The 15,031-nt window shown below is 40.2% G+C and overlaps 1 protein-coding gene across 4 annotated transcripts in view; it reads left to right on the top strand.

Annotated features, from left to right (window-relative positions):
* Positions 1-12,738, top strand: part of SPIRE1 (spire type actin nucleation factor 1) — a 127,836-nt gene extending 115,098 nt beyond the window's left edge. For 2 of the 4 annotated variants that reach the window (XM_056331347.1, XM_056331346.1), the window contains 8 exons: positions 1,563-1,653; positions 2,541-2,683; positions 5,350-5,523; positions 8,878-9,015; positions 10,549-10,619; positions 11,351-11,378; positions 11,465-11,601; positions 12,477-12,738. In XM_056331347.1, the coding sequence (XP_056187322.1) occupies positions 1,563-1,653; positions 2,541-2,683; positions 5,350-5,523; positions 8,878-9,015; positions 10,549-10,619; positions 11,351-11,378; positions 11,465-11,601; positions 12,477-12,729 (1,035 nt within the window). In that variant the 3' untranslated portion in view covers positions 12,730-12,738. The remainder of the gene's footprint in view (positions 1-1,562; positions 1,654-2,540; positions 2,684-5,349; positions 5,524-8,877; positions 9,016-10,548; positions 10,620-11,350; positions 11,379-11,464; positions 11,602-12,476) is intronic. The other 2 variants (XM_056331349.1, XM_056331348.1) reach the window with 1 other exon arrangement.
* Positions 12,739-15,031: the final 2,293 nt, after the last annotated feature.

Raw genomic sequence — 15,031 nt, 5'->3', positions numbered from 1 at the left:
AGCTTGTTAGCATCTTTGGCAATGGAAGAGTTATCTTCCACTCTTCTACAAAGTGTGAAGTTCAGTAGTTCCCTTTGTACAGGGGTTATTCTTCTTCACAAAATTTAAATGTTTAACACTAGACTTGTGAACATTGTTGCACCCCTTAGAAGGGGTATCAATGTATCCATTGTCTTGCAAGTTCTCCAGTGGTCTCTTGAGGCAAACATGCAACATGAAAAGCAGTGATATGCAAAGCTATCTTACCTAGCTCTGTAGCTATACTGTACTGGTTTCTGTAAAAAAAACAGCTGATGTTAAATGTGCTGCTCAAACTTCCCTAGAAGCTTCCTGTCGCAACCGGTTTGCGGGGTCACACTTGGTACGTTAAAGTGAATGTGTTGTTTTGGGATCTAAGCTGGTTTGAGTCCCTTTGCAGAATGCTATGTTGTGGCATATACGTGGGAACAGTGTACATCACGGTGTCCTCGCATACAGTGCGTACCCTTGGGCTAAGTATAAAGACGGAGCTCCTGATGGGAGTTTGTAGAGGCCTCTCTCCTGTGATGCATGGTGCTCATTGAGATGATCCTGCCAGCTTTTCTCTTCCGACTTGCTGTTACAAAAGACAGCAATCTTTCAGCCAGTGGAGGTTTTTCTGCTTATGATTTATGTAACTAAGGAAATCTGAGAGAGAAGGTCAACCACTTGCTGGATTTTAGAGCAGGTCACTTGTTTGATCTGTTAATCTTAACAACTTAAATGATGTAAGTCTCCTTGGTTAAAAGCATTCACATTAGAGCTAAAGAGCATTCACACTCAGTCCTTCAACTCTGCTCCTTTGGGAGGCTCCTGTGATGACATGCATCTTGCTGGTATCTGGTGGCTGAAGACAGAGGTTTTAGGTGAAAGCAAAGGATTTAATAATTGGGGTGGCATAATGCTTTAGATAGCTGAAAGGTATTAGTCAAAGCCTGTTTCACTTTCATTCTTCTTGCAGGAATTGCTCTTGGCTGTTCTGATGAAACATGCTTATATAATGAATGAGATTTCTTTTAAATACAGAAGAAAGGAGAAAGGCACCATGGTTAGGGATTAGAGAACAGGACAGTGAAGATCAGATTAATTTCTCTTTACTTTGATCATGTGTATGAGTGGCTGTCATTCCTTTGAAGACCAGAGGAATCCAAGTGTTGATTCCTTGCTAGCGTGAGATGTACAGTTGAGTTAACATATCTCCTTTAGCTGCAAATCCTTAAAAGTCCTTTAATACAATGAGGAAGATCAACAAGTTGCAGTGGATTCATGCACCTCTCTTCTGATCTTGTTCTTTCATGCAGTAGTTAAATAGAGTGAATTCCAACCATGTACCATTTATTCCAATTTCTAAAAAAATGAGCATTGAAAATTCTATTTACTCAGTCCTGTGTAGAGTCAATGTTTTTCTCAGGACTTCTCCTAGGGCTTTCAGTGATTGAATGATGCAAAATACCTTTGATATTTGTTGTTTCTGCGTACTAAGAAGGAGTAAGAGAAGAAAAAACAATCCTTGAGGAATTCTGTCTTTTCCTCTTGCCACACAGGAGGAATCAGTACACAAATCAGCAAGTAGCAGCAGCATCTCCCCCTCACAAGTGGAAGACCCCTTTCAAGAAGGCACCAGCAGCAGAAAGAGTGAGTTTTGATGAGAGAGCCCAGTGGGTACTTTTACACACTTCTGTTGTCTTCTGGTCTATGAACTTTGTCTGAAACTTCTCTAGAAAGCTTAAGCTGGGTGTTGTTAATGGAATAAATCACTGAAGTTGAACACTAGAACCTGCTGAATAGGTCAAATGTGATTAATTATTGGAAGGCGTTAGCCTCCACCGTATGTGGATATATTTGTGAAACAGAAGATTTCAATACTTGAAGCTGATGTGGAACTGTAGAAGGTCACAAGTGAATGGGGGCTGGTTTAGTTATGCTCATCTCATAAAATAATTTGTTGCTGCAGAAACACATTTTGGCCTAAGACCAATTTAAGTGTTTTTTTGCATCTCTGTCACCGTGGCAGTGAATGTACTTGTTTGAAAGATGTGTAGCAATCACTGGTATTTTTCAGAAGTACTTCCTGGGAAGAGGCGAGGATCTCTTATTTTTCAGGCACAGTTTTGTTTTTTTTTTGCAGACTTTACTGTGTAGCAATAATTTTCATTTGTTTCAAGGTGTTTCAGTTTCACTGGAAAGGTTTTGTAATGAAATTGTTATCTGTGCATGTATTTTCTATGCACGATGGTAAAATAAATAGAATAAGCAGTACCCTGAAACACTGAATTTATATACAATGGTAACTGCTAGTAGCAACCCTATATTTGCTAGTTTTATGAGTATTCCTGTTTTCTCAGTTTGGAAGATGTGATGAATGTGATACGTGTCTGGAAGGTGCTCTGAGTATGGATGTGTAACTTCAGCCACCCATAGTGGGAATTCTACCAAGTCAGTGGCTGGTTTAAGTACTGAGCAATGTTGTCCAACAGTCTGTCTTACAAGAACTAACTTTTTTACACTGGTTGAATCTTTAGTGCCTCCAAAGTTCTTGCCCATATCATCTACACCACAGCCCGAGAGACGGCAGCCACCTCAGAGACGACACTCCATTGAAAAGGAAACACCAACCAATGTGAGACAATTCCTACCACCTTCAAAACACAGCTCCAGATCACTTGTAAGTGGAGTGGGTGGTAGGAGAGACAAAAAGAAGCATGCTAAGAGTATAATGAAAATTAAAACTTGGCTTCAGTGTGATTAGAACTTGACCCAAAGAAAACTCCTCAGTTCAGAAACAGCTCTTGGCTACTAAAGACATTTTGAAATCAAGATTTGAACTTTGTCTCTCTAGGATATTTATTCAAAATCCCAGGTACAGGTGCCTCAGAAAACATTTGCACTTTGATTAGGACTCTGGGTAAAGCCACGTGTCTTGATTTTATTTCAGAATGTTACCAAAACAGATGAACTTCACCTTACTGATTTTTCCATTTGAATAGAGACAATTCCAAAGCAATGGATCTATTTTGGGATTTGGGGGATTTTTTTAGTTGTTGGAAGTATTTTAGTTAATGGCTGAATGAATGGAGTGTTTTCTTCCCACCTTAAGAACTTTTGTAGTAATGTTGATACATATGAAAGCTCTTTCAGTAATCCAAATCAAGGTTTGTATGTGTTACTTGGATGAAGTTACTGAGGCAAAAACCTGTATTACTGCTTGAAAAGAAAGTACAGTACATTTGATCAATTAGCTTTAATTGAGAGCTGTTTTCCAACAGAGTACAAACAGCAAAGGGTATGAAATCCTGGTTCATTTATGCTGACATACTGATTAGTGGTTTGTAACTTCATGCAGGATGTGTTCCTAGTCTCTTTTCCTACCAGCAGGGTTTTGAAGTATGCCCCATGAAGTGCTGGTGGACAGAGAAATCAATAAACACATCCTAGTTTTGAAAGAAAGGGAATATTCACTTGCCCAATCCTGTAGTGCGGTGGTATTAATGGGCTTTGAAGCGTGTTTTTGATGGCCCAAGAGATGGTGGCTGGGTTCCAAACCTATTAGATGATAAAGTTGAACAGTAACAAGAAAATAATCTCCAAATATTCCAAGCTTCTTCCTCTTCTTTTCAGAGGGTCTGCTGGATTTTGTTTATTACATCCTTCCAAATAGAAAGTAGTTTCTCACTCCGGGCGAAGGTCAGGTAGTAGCGTCTTGATAAATGCACAACACAGGTAGACTTCTTCTGCCAAAGTGGACCTGGAGCACAACATGTTGCAGCAGAACCAAGCCGGAGGGTTACTTCAGCATGCATTTGAAGACACTGTCCTATAAAATGGATTGCCCTGTTGTTGCCTGCTGCGCTCACTATATGTGGAAGCACAAGCTTTATTTTCTGATAGGCCCCGAGTCATTCACAGACATATTGTTTAAAGGGAGGAGGGGAGAAAGCATTATACTGAGACATTTGCTCCATCACTTTTTTAGTGTATCTAAATATGTTACATCATAACATTGATCTCATACATATTTGCGGGGATGATGCAACTTAAACATCTCATGTATGAGGCTGTTACTTTAAATAGGTTAACCAGTTTCTTAATAGGACCTTTTTGACCGCATACCTATTTTCGGTCTGTCAGTCTGTTCACTGACATACGACTAGAAAAACACAGAAATGGAAAATAAAACCATTTCAGAAAAACGAATGCAATTACTCCACTCCCCCTTAAAAATACTAAAGGAAAAAGGAGTCGAAGCTGTTAGATTAGTCAGGCTGATGTGGTGACACATGGGAAGGGTTTTACTAGTTTCTATTGTGCTTGAGGTTTTCTTGGTTTTGTTTTTTTAATCTTTAGAGAACTGTCACCTAGCTTGGTTTTGGCTGTGGAGTGAGAAAGAAGGAAAATCGGTAGTGAAATGATGTTCCCTTAATAAGAACCTCTTTTATTTGGTGCCTGGAGACCTAAGTCTTTAACTTGGCAATAGTGCCCTCTAGGGTGTGACAGGCAACTCCCACAATACTTTCGATTTTAGTTTGGTAGATGATTTCTGACGTGTGGGCACTGGCCCAGTTCCACACTGGAGCTTACTGCAAGCCTTTCCCCGTGCCCGGCGGGATGCCAGCTCCTTTCAGTGGCTGCGCCAGATGCTGCCTATGTAACGTTGCTGTTCCCGAAGTGAACGCTTCTCAGTTAAGTGCAGAATATTACTTACTTCTTATTTGACTTCACACTTCTTCATCCCTTCCTCCAGGATTGATGGAGTTTCATTTCTTATCACCTGCTCCCGTGACTGCAGTTTCTCTCCAAGGCGAAAGAGGCCTTGTCAATAAATAGCCCTCAATGCCAGTGAAAACAGGCAGGACTTTGCTACAGTCTCTTAGCAGGATTAGCAAAAAACTGGTCTGTCTTGCATACTAACGACGGTTTTGTGAACTGGCATCTCATCAGACAGAGGGATTTAGACCTGAGTAGGTGGGGAGGGGAAATGAACTTGGAAGAATGCCAAACACAGTCCTTTTGATACGCCACCCTACCAGTGCTACATGGAAGGGCAGGGCAGCTCAGTGGTTTTGGGTTGGGGGTCAGCCTTGCTGGTGTGCTTGCTGTAGTGAGCCGAGTTGGTTCTTTATCAGTGAGATGAAGCCAGTGTCCTGAGATGTACATATGGATGCCTTTGTAGTCTGATTTCTTTTTCAATTATTATTACTATTATTACCATTATTATTATTATTACCATTATTATTATTATTATTATCATTTTTTTTCTTGACCCAGAGGACCAAAGCTAATGGTTTCATTTATACACAGCATTTGCTTCTCTGCTTCCTATCTATTGTTCAGGTTCCTAGGATAACCAGTTTATTTCCAAGGATGACTTTCAGACCACTTTTTTCAACTATGCAAACAGCTTCTCTGCTCAGCTCTCATCCCATTGAAGCAGCCATGTGTGGGGTGGCAGGGGCTATGTACTATCTCTGTGAGAGAGCTTTTGCGAGCAGGTGGAAACCCACAAAGGTTTGCCTCTTTTTGCTGGCTTTGGAAATCACCTTCACCAGCATGTTCCCTCCTAGGGGAGCACTTCCTAAGCTGTGGCAAGAATTAAAGCTTAGACTGGGACATTGCACCTGATTGACATTGATTTCAATGTGTGTAGGGTATTTGTGTGTCTTCAATCACCTCACGGGGAAAAGAAATCAGTTCTGAAAGGACAGCAAACTAAAAATGCAACATCACAAGATTTTCAATGGGACAGACCTTAAATGTTACAGCACATGAAGATCCTGCAGCAAAAATCCAGCAAAACTATTGTAATCCTTGGACTATGTTGAAAAGAATAAGGTTTTATGTTTCTACCAAGTTACACTACGTAGAACGGAAGGGCATTTGCAATCTGTTTTACTTGAAAACCTATGTGTTGTTTCAGTCCTCAGCACGCTTACATATCAGAACTTGCAGAATAGCTAATAGCTAGTACCAGGGAAGACAAATCCACCGAAAACAAAAACTAATTCATTTACCCCTATGTAGAATTGAATATGAATAATTGATTTTTTTCCTGCTTTTTCTTGTCCCAAACGTTGAGTGAAAGCGTAAAACTTGTTGCAAGAGAGTTGATAGTTGAGATATCCAGCTGACTACTTAGAAATTATTAGTCTGCAAAATCAACAAGAATTTAGATTGCTTGACTAATTGTGAATTGCAGAATTTAGAGGCCATTCCAGCACTTGTTCATATTGCAATGTACTAGTGCAGCTCATTTGAACGCCTAGTGACATCCTTTAATGAGAAGTTTTACAAGGAATATATTAGTGTAAAAATGTGTTAGTCATAAGGACCTATTAGGTGTGCGTATGCTGCGAATGACCTACAAAGCACTTTATTTCACATTATGGATATGTAATTCTTACTATATGCTCTTCCTGCGTAAAAAAATTGCATGTATACACCTTAAGCTATTACGGTGTATACAAAATGATTGCACAAAGTGTTAAGCCAATTCTTATGAGGATCATGGAAACTTTTAAGTTCAAAATAGTATTTTTAAGTAAGATTTTTTTCCCTTTAAAAGTAAGAATACTGACTTGTCTTTAATATTAAAATAGTATTGAGTACAATTCCAGAGAATCAAGACTGTTCAAACCACATTTTGTCTTTAGTATGTTCTGTTGTATGTGAGTGTTGCAGAGCTGAAGTTCTCTCACTTGGAGCTGCCTAATTTGGGTGCAGATTATCGTTGGAAGTTTGAGCAATAATTCCAAAGCATCATTGTTTAATGAAGTTTAGCCAGTGCTTAGCATAATTTTAATTAATTTCAATGCCTTAGAGGTGGTGTAGAAACAAAAGATTTTCTTGTGTACTTATTTCTACTCCGAAAAGGAAGGAGGGGGGGAAATCAAGCTGTTTTCTGAAATCAGCATAATATTTATCTTTCATTTAATGTTGCATTAACATTTTGTTGTCCTTGTGTAACCTCTGGAATTAAAACATTAGCATTTAAACATGTGAACATTTTCTATGTTTCCCCTGTGCCTGCTAGCTATTTCTGTTTGCTGTAGTGATAATAATTTTCGATTGGTACAACAACAGGCCCACACTATTTCCCTAGTACCTGCTCTACACCTATAGCAGATCCGCAGACATTCTTCAAAGGAGCAGTATTCCCTGAAGTCATCGTTCTGTAAATTAAAGGAACGGGCATTCATGAGGGGGAAGGAAGAGCTTCAAGTAAGAAACGTATTTCTGAAGGACTTAAAGCTCTGATTGAGTACAAGCGTTCAGTCAGCCTCATTCACCTCAGACAGTTTCTCTCAGCCTCCCACGATGCAGAATCGAGGGGGTTTGCTGGCATTGTGTGCATCACACTTTCCCCGCCGCTTCCTCTCCCAGCTCACCCCAGCCTTCAGCCATGCCTTCTCCATAGCGAGGCAGTTGCTATGGGAAGAACCCAGAATGAAATGCTGATTGCTGCTAGTTAGCTGTAAAGTTGCTCATAAGGAACAGAAGTTATTTTGTCTTGGCTGTGCAGTTTTACACGTCAGAGCAAATTGCAGTCGCTTTTGATGTAGCTTGTTCTTTCCAGAAAGCTAGTGATTCTATACCCCAAAGATTTAGCTGGCAAATCTAACAAAGTTAACTCAATTCTAGTCTTTTGTGGGGTACCTTAAACAGAGTGAAGTTTCTTTGTGTTCCCTTTCTAGATAGGTAAGACAACAGTTTTTAAAAATGTGGTGGTTCCTAAATGCTAATGTTTGCCAGGTCTGCAACATAGAAGGATTTTCTTTTTAATCTAACGGAAAGACCGAACAGACCTCTGAGTTCATAGAAATGGAGCATTTCACTACTAATCCAATTCATCACTTCAATTTGTAAACGAGATCTCCAAACTGTCAGCCACATCTTTGTATTTGCAGGAGAAATTTCCTTCACTTATTCAGAGAGCATTACATGTCATTGTCGTTACTGCACAGTAGCCCCTCTGGGCTGACTGAAAAGGTTCACTAAGCATAAAGCGATGGGAGTTCCCACAGAGGTTTCTGTCTTTCTGTTGGAAATGTATAATCAAGTACAGGGCTGGATTACAAATTGGGTTGGTGCTTTTTATTCTCTGGTACCCAATTCAGAAGTTCTCTACTCAATATTCTCCTAAATGCTGTAATACAGAGCAAGTGAAAAATTTTGTAAGTGGAAGGTTGTGTTGTTAGTCTCTATTTGAGCCTCTGCCATTAATAATGCAACATTGGGTAACCAGTTTGCCTGGTTTGTATTTGAAGTTTATTCTATAAAGCTTAAATTGCTGCTGTTACTTTCCTGGGGCAGAAAGGAGAACTTTTCTGCCTGAACTGATGTAACCTCTTGTAGTCTTGGTGGGATTCTGATCATGTAAGCACCAAGATGTGGTACCACTGAATAAAAATTTTTGCTAGAATGGGCTGCTAACAACTTTCCTTGGCCACTCTGGGCATCACAAAGTCTCAGAGAAACTGCGTGTCTTCAAACAGTATACTTAAAAGTAATGCCATCTGCCAAATTACCTTTCCCTTTCAAATTATAAGCCTGATGGTCAATCCGTTTGAAACAAATGTTCATAACAAAAGACAAATGGAGAGAAGGGTCAAGTGGTTTGAGGAGGGAGGATGAAGAAAACTGTCTTTGTTGTGAAGGCTGAACATCAGACAATTTAGATCACACTAACGCAGTCTCCTGACAGTTTGGAACTCATGTGATGCCCACGAATGAGCCAGTGCTATTCCAGTTTGAAGGGAGAAACCCTCCGTTTCTGGAGTTACTAACCAGGTGGCTGGTTGTCTAGGTTGAAATCTGGAAGAAGCCATTTGGCTTGGAAATAAAATGGGTTTTTTTGGCTTCCAGGAGGAGTTCTGTTACCCGGTGGAATGTCTGGCTCTGACGGTGGAAGAGGTCATGCACATCCGTCAGGTGCTGGTGAAGGCAGAGCTGGAAAAGTACCAGCAATATAAAGACGTCTACACTGCTCTCAAGAAAGGAAAGGTAGGACTGAGTCTGTGGAGGCTCCGAAGCTTACTGACAGGGTCCAGTCACACCAGCCTCCCATTTACACACTTGTTTCTTACCCTGTATTGGAGAGAAAGAGGAGATACCCGCCAAACATCCCCCTAAATGTGTAATGCGTGGGTCAGCTTCCTTGGATTATGTGCAGAAACATCAAAACTTTTCATGGGAATACCTTATTTGTTCAGATTGTCTATAAAAATGCAGTAGTGTTTGCAATTACCAGAGCGTATCTGTAAGTTTTGAACTCCGTTGACGGAAGCGATTTCTGTCCCCATGCCTTCTGCAGCATTGCTTAGCAGTTCTATTCCAGAAAATAGAATTACAGATAAGTGTACGAGCTACAAGTTTTTCATATGAATCCTTACTATCAAGCAAAGAGGGAATGAAAGCCTTCAGAGAAGTCAGACAACATGTGACCCCAGAAGGAGGTTTAATATTAGACAATCCGTTAACTAACGCATTTTTTTCTGTAAACTGCAGATTGGGAATTGGAATTTACCAGTAGAAGCAGTGTCATATTCTCCCACTTTTGACTTGTGTTTCTTGAACACCTCCAGCAAGTGTATTTTGACTTCACGGTGTATTTTACCTACAGGCCTACCTGTGTCTAGTATGCAGATTTAATATAAACATTTAATACACTGATAGGCGGAGGAATGAGAATCTTAAAATGTCATTCATTAGATTCGTCTCTTGGCTATTGTCTTGATATATAAAGCTTAGTAATGAGTTTTTATCAAATCTCAAAGTAAGTTGATGCTTTAATTAATTTACCCTGCTATTATAATCGTTCACTTTTATTTCTAACCAAATTTATGTAGCCTCACGTGAGTCTCTGGATCTCAGCATGTCATCTTTTGTTTCACTGCAAAACTTTTCATTGTTCAATGCCTTTCCTTCCTAGAAATATTCTTAAGCTGTGATCCCTATCTCCTTTGAATAAACTGAATACGCGGGATTTCTTATCTGGCTATAAAGCAGGTTTTCCTCAAGTAAGATTGCTATAATAGCTCTTTCCTGCACCTCCTCGAGTTTTCAAGAATGTAAGATTGGAAGAAAATAATCAAATGTTATCACAGGCAAAATCTTTTGTGTCCCAGACCTGGCCCAGGTGGTTAGGAACCATTTCCAGTCTGAATGTATTCATGGCTGAATTTGTGCCCATTTGTTCTTATGTTCTTCAGGTGTAACTGTTACCCTTCCTTACTGCTATTACTCTTATTTTCCTGTTTCTTTTTTGTGTAGCAATGATATAAACATCAGTGAAGGAGAAGTAAAAGAAGTTAATAAATAACTGACAATTATTTAATTTAGGTAAAAAAATAAAGGAGTGTTTATAAATATATGAATATACAGTTCTGGACCATTATTTTTAATGTCATTGTAGAAGTATGGACCCCAGGACTGGATGTAGTACTGCAGCTGTGCTCTCGCTGATAGCAGTTTGATAGATGAAGTCATTACTGTGTGGGACTTTGCCTAACATTGTGGACTCCTTTGTTCTTGTAGCTCTGCTTTTGCTGTCGAACAAGAAGGTTCTCTTTCTTTACCTGGTCTTACACTTGTCAGTTCTGTAAGAGGTAAATACTTAGTATCTGTTAATAAAGGGGTACCGTTTCAGAGGGGAAAATACTGATTTATACGTTAGAAACTCTCAGGTGTTTCCACTGCATACTGTTGATTGTTTCTATTTCTGTAACAGTTGATATTAAAAAAAATTATGCAAAACCAGTTCCTTCCTAAGTGACAGAATTGATTCCTTGGGCAGAAACTCTTGGCTTTAAGGTGAGAGGAATACTCATATGTTCTTTTGTGCTCATGGGAGAGTGAGGTGGAATTTACTCAGACTCCCCAGTCAACAGTTCCATAATCTCTGTTGTTGGGGAAAACATTTCAAGGCAATTTACCTTTTGGATTATGTTTGGAGTACTGACGGGGGGAGAAGGGAAAAGGAATCTTTTGCAGGCAAAATGAAAAATTTTAAGTTGAACAGTGAGACAGTAAGTCTGGAGATCTGTGGAATCACAGTTACTGTCTCACCAAAGGAGGTTTCTTTAGAGGAAAAACAGCTTTCTCCACCCCCCACACCCCCCCTCCTTTTTAATTTAGCTGTAGTTCTTGTTTAGCATTTCTCCTTGCTTTTAGCTTCATGCAGTGATTAAAGTTATTACGTTGAAGAAACTTGAAATATAAAAGTGTTTGTTTAAGGGGAGGATGGGGAGGATTCTCACTCCTGAAAACGTTTATCCCTTATTCTTGATTTAAATATTTTTCCTAATGAAATAATTTATGCCCTTGCTTTCTTACACAGGCCTGTATGCTCACAGTGTTGCAAAAAAGTAAGTAAGTAAACTTATGGTTAGATCAGCTAAAAAGCTGTAATGTTTGTCATGATACTTCATGTTCCTTCTGGTACTCTCAACAGATGCGGTTGCCATCAAAGCCATATTCTACTCTCCCCATCTTCTCACTGGGACCTTCAACCTTGCAAAGAGGAGAGAGCTTTATGAGGCCAGAGAAACCCTCTACCAGTCACCACCATTCATTGCGAAGCATGTCCAGGTGAGAAACACCCCTAGCTCACATGTGTCTATTTCAAATGCTTCCGAAGTGTTTCATATTGAGTTACCAATCATTAAGAAGATGCTGTCTACCTGTTTTGTAGTTGTCAATGTGTCTAATGCTTGTAGTAACTTTTCTGAGGCCTGAAAATCCATGTCTCTCCCACTTACTGCTTTGATTTACCAAAATAGAAATACCAACAGTGTGTCTCAAACCTTTTTCGCATTACAGGTGAAAAATAATATGAGTCAGCAATGGGATAACTGTATTTCCGTAGGACCTCTACAAAAATTTCCTTAGCTTGTCTTTTTCTGGTATGAATAGACTTTCCAGAGATAAATCTTGCAGGCTAGAATCACTCACTGAATGGGAATTCAATGACTTCTTGCAGAGATAGATCTTTTTTTTCCCCTAATTTTTCTAATTCTAATTTTCAATATTTTTTTCACTTTGGTATTGTCAAGTTACCTACTGATTCTATATCTTACACATAGATGGTTGTCAAAGCTAATGAAGAAATTAAATATAAAAAAAATGCTCCTTTTTGAGGGGATCTACTGTATAAACCCTCTGCATAAATAACTAGTGCTATGTTGCTGTGTCAATGAGCCAAACGCATTATTTATTTATAGTTATTAGTAAGGTTGGTTTTGCCAAGGTAAGTGTTACACACGCCCTCAGTTGGTGACCCTGCAATCTTGTCGAACCAGGCAGACGCTGTCCTCTCTGGTGCTAGGTCTCCCTAACATTTCTGGGGAAGGAGAAAGGAAGATTTAAATCAAGACCGTTCTGATGTGCTGCCTCCTGAAGGCGTCCCTTGATGCCCACTGCCATGCTGCTAAATAAGTGACAGGTCCTGCTCTTTTGCCTTTCAGGTTGACCTCAAGGTCCAAATCTGTGGATAAGTCACATGAAGAGTTTCCCAAAGAATTAATGGAGGACTGGAGCACGATGGAGGTGTGTGTGGACTGCAAGAAGTTTATTTCAGAAATCATCAATTCAAGCCGGCGCAGTCTGTCTCTGGCCAACAAGCGAGCCAGGTTAAAAAGGAAAACGCAGTCCTTCTACATGTCGTCACCGGGAACCTCTGAATACTGCCCCTCTGAAAGGACTATCAACGAGATCTGAGCCTTGTGCCTTTTTCTTTGCTTTTGTCTACATGAGGTCATCGTCCATGAGCAAGGTCACGGAAACTGGATTATCATTACGTTGCTTCATTTCACTTGACTGGCTTGAATTTGCATTAGATCACAGGATTTCCTACTCCAGTGGTTCCCAGAGACACAGAACGCTATGTTTAGTTCTGTGCAGAATGATATGCAACAGGTCAGCTGCTCGCACTGGAAGAAAATCAATAGTTTGAAATTGTTGCCTCTTTTGTGTGTGTGCATTGAAACTAGAAAGCCTTTTTCTTGCTTTCGATCTTTTTTTAACCATACTTTGAATCATTTTTCAGGAGATGAGCTGAAAACATATGTTTAAAGGAGAACCAAATCTAACAAAGTGTCAGTGTTAGCACAGTAGCAAACAGTAAGTCATATTGGCATTACCACCCTAGTAATGCTCATGTCCTAGTTAAAACAGCAAAAGGTCATACTGCACACCGGACACCCAGTGTGAACGACTGTGGTCAGAACCATCTTTCTTTGAACTGTTTCGGTTGCTCTGAGATCAGGGTTCGGCACGGGACCCCGCAGTGTCTGTGTCCTAGGGCAAAATACACGGCGAAGCTCTTCGCCCGTGTGTTTGGCCGTTCCCCTGAGCTGCTGTACTTTCGAAGCCTTAGTGTACTTCTAAGTGTCTCCTGAGCAGGTTTTAGTAGTTTACTTTCTATCTTGAATGTATCATGATGACTACTAGTAGCAGTGAATTTTAGTAGTAGACAGAGTTGTACAGTTTATGGGGAGGATGGGAAATAAGGGAGGCTTCTAATTTTAACTGAATACCTGTAAAGTTGTTCTTGTGGTTACTCAGAGAAAATGGTGGGTAAGGTGTACATTTGTATTATAATGGAGCACACAAATACTGCTATAGTTCTGTCTGACAGCATATCCACTGATAACCCCATTTTTTCTGGGGTTTATAACTTGGCTGTAAAAATTCGTGTTTCTGCTGAAATTTGGGACAGTGCTGTCTCAGATTGGGAGCAATCTCTCTTTTTTTTCTTTAATCTTTTTTCATTCTTTTTAACTTTTTAATTCACTCACGAAAGAGTGCTATACTAGTTGTTTAGAAGTTCCAACAATGTTAAAACGTTAACTGACATCTTATGCTTTTTTGCACTTTTTTTTATATTCAAAACACTTTTTTTTTTTTTTTTTAAATTCAGGCATAGCCAGAGTTTACTCCGTAATTTGGGGCCAGATCATTTTGGTATTTAAAACCAAGCTAACATAGCCAAGTTATTAATACTTGAAAATCAACTACTGTAACTTTTTCATAATTTTTTAATACCCTGAGGCATATTTAATATCTATATAGCAGTGTATTATAGAATGACATAGCAGAAAAGTTTCAGATCTATTTATTAACATTTCTATACTTCAGATTAATGAGAGATACCTCAGAACTGCTCCAAAGTAGCTGGCACTGGATTTCTGTAACATGATTTTAAAGATGTATGAATCAAAACAGATTCTCCTGTCCAAATCTGGTGGATTGAAAAGCCCAGCAGAAGGCGGGCTGCCCCACCAGCCCTGGCACGGCGCGCTGGAGGCCGGCGCAGAGGCTGTGGGGCAGCAGGGCTGGGTGGGTTCCCCCCACAGCGGGCTGCCTCCTGCTGCCCAGGGGAACACGGCTTCCCCTTCAAAGGGTCTTTGCATGTTACACTGCAGCCTTTGGAGCAGCCACTCATATCATCTCTTTTCAGTTGATTTGAAAAGCACATGCAAAATTCTCCTTAAACCTTTGCAGGGACTCATCCATCCTTATTTTTCTTTAAACGCCCCCTTGGAAAATGAGGATTTTTGCATATGCAGGGCTTACTGAAAATAATGGTTTGATTTTTTTCTGAACCAATGCAAACAGGAAAGCAGAGCTCAAGGCTAACTCCCCCTCGTAGCTGCCCCATGTAAGGTCAGGTGTCAAGGCCCTCTCCTCAGGGTACCTCTGGAAGAGTGTCCTGCATATTAAAGCATCTGGAGTACTGGCATGAGCTAGGGATGTAGGGGGTGAGCAGCACAGACAGGCTGATTGGAAAGGTCTGCTGCTGCTGCTGGAAGGGTCGCCTGATCTCCGTCACATCAGCACTTTTTCTTGTTTCTGTGCCAAAACCAGGCCATGTGCTTGCTGCACAGTGCGTCAGGAAAACCAGACCGATAGAAATGCAGGAAATCTCACTTTGCATCTCCCCTGTTGTTCTTACCATTTTCTCCTGGAAATGTCCCGGCCACGTTACAATCACCCTGTCTGTCCCCTGCTCGCAGCCCTC

Source organism: Falco biarmicus, chromosome 3, assembly GCF_023638135.1.
Source record: "Falco biarmicus isolate bFalBia1 chromosome 3, bFalBia1.pri, whole genome shotgun sequence".
NCBI lineage: Eukaryota > Metazoa > Chordata > Aves > Falconiformes > Falconidae > Falco > Falco biarmicus.
Note: the sequence above shows the minus strand (reverse complement) of the source record. Positions and strands in the feature narration are given on the sequence as shown.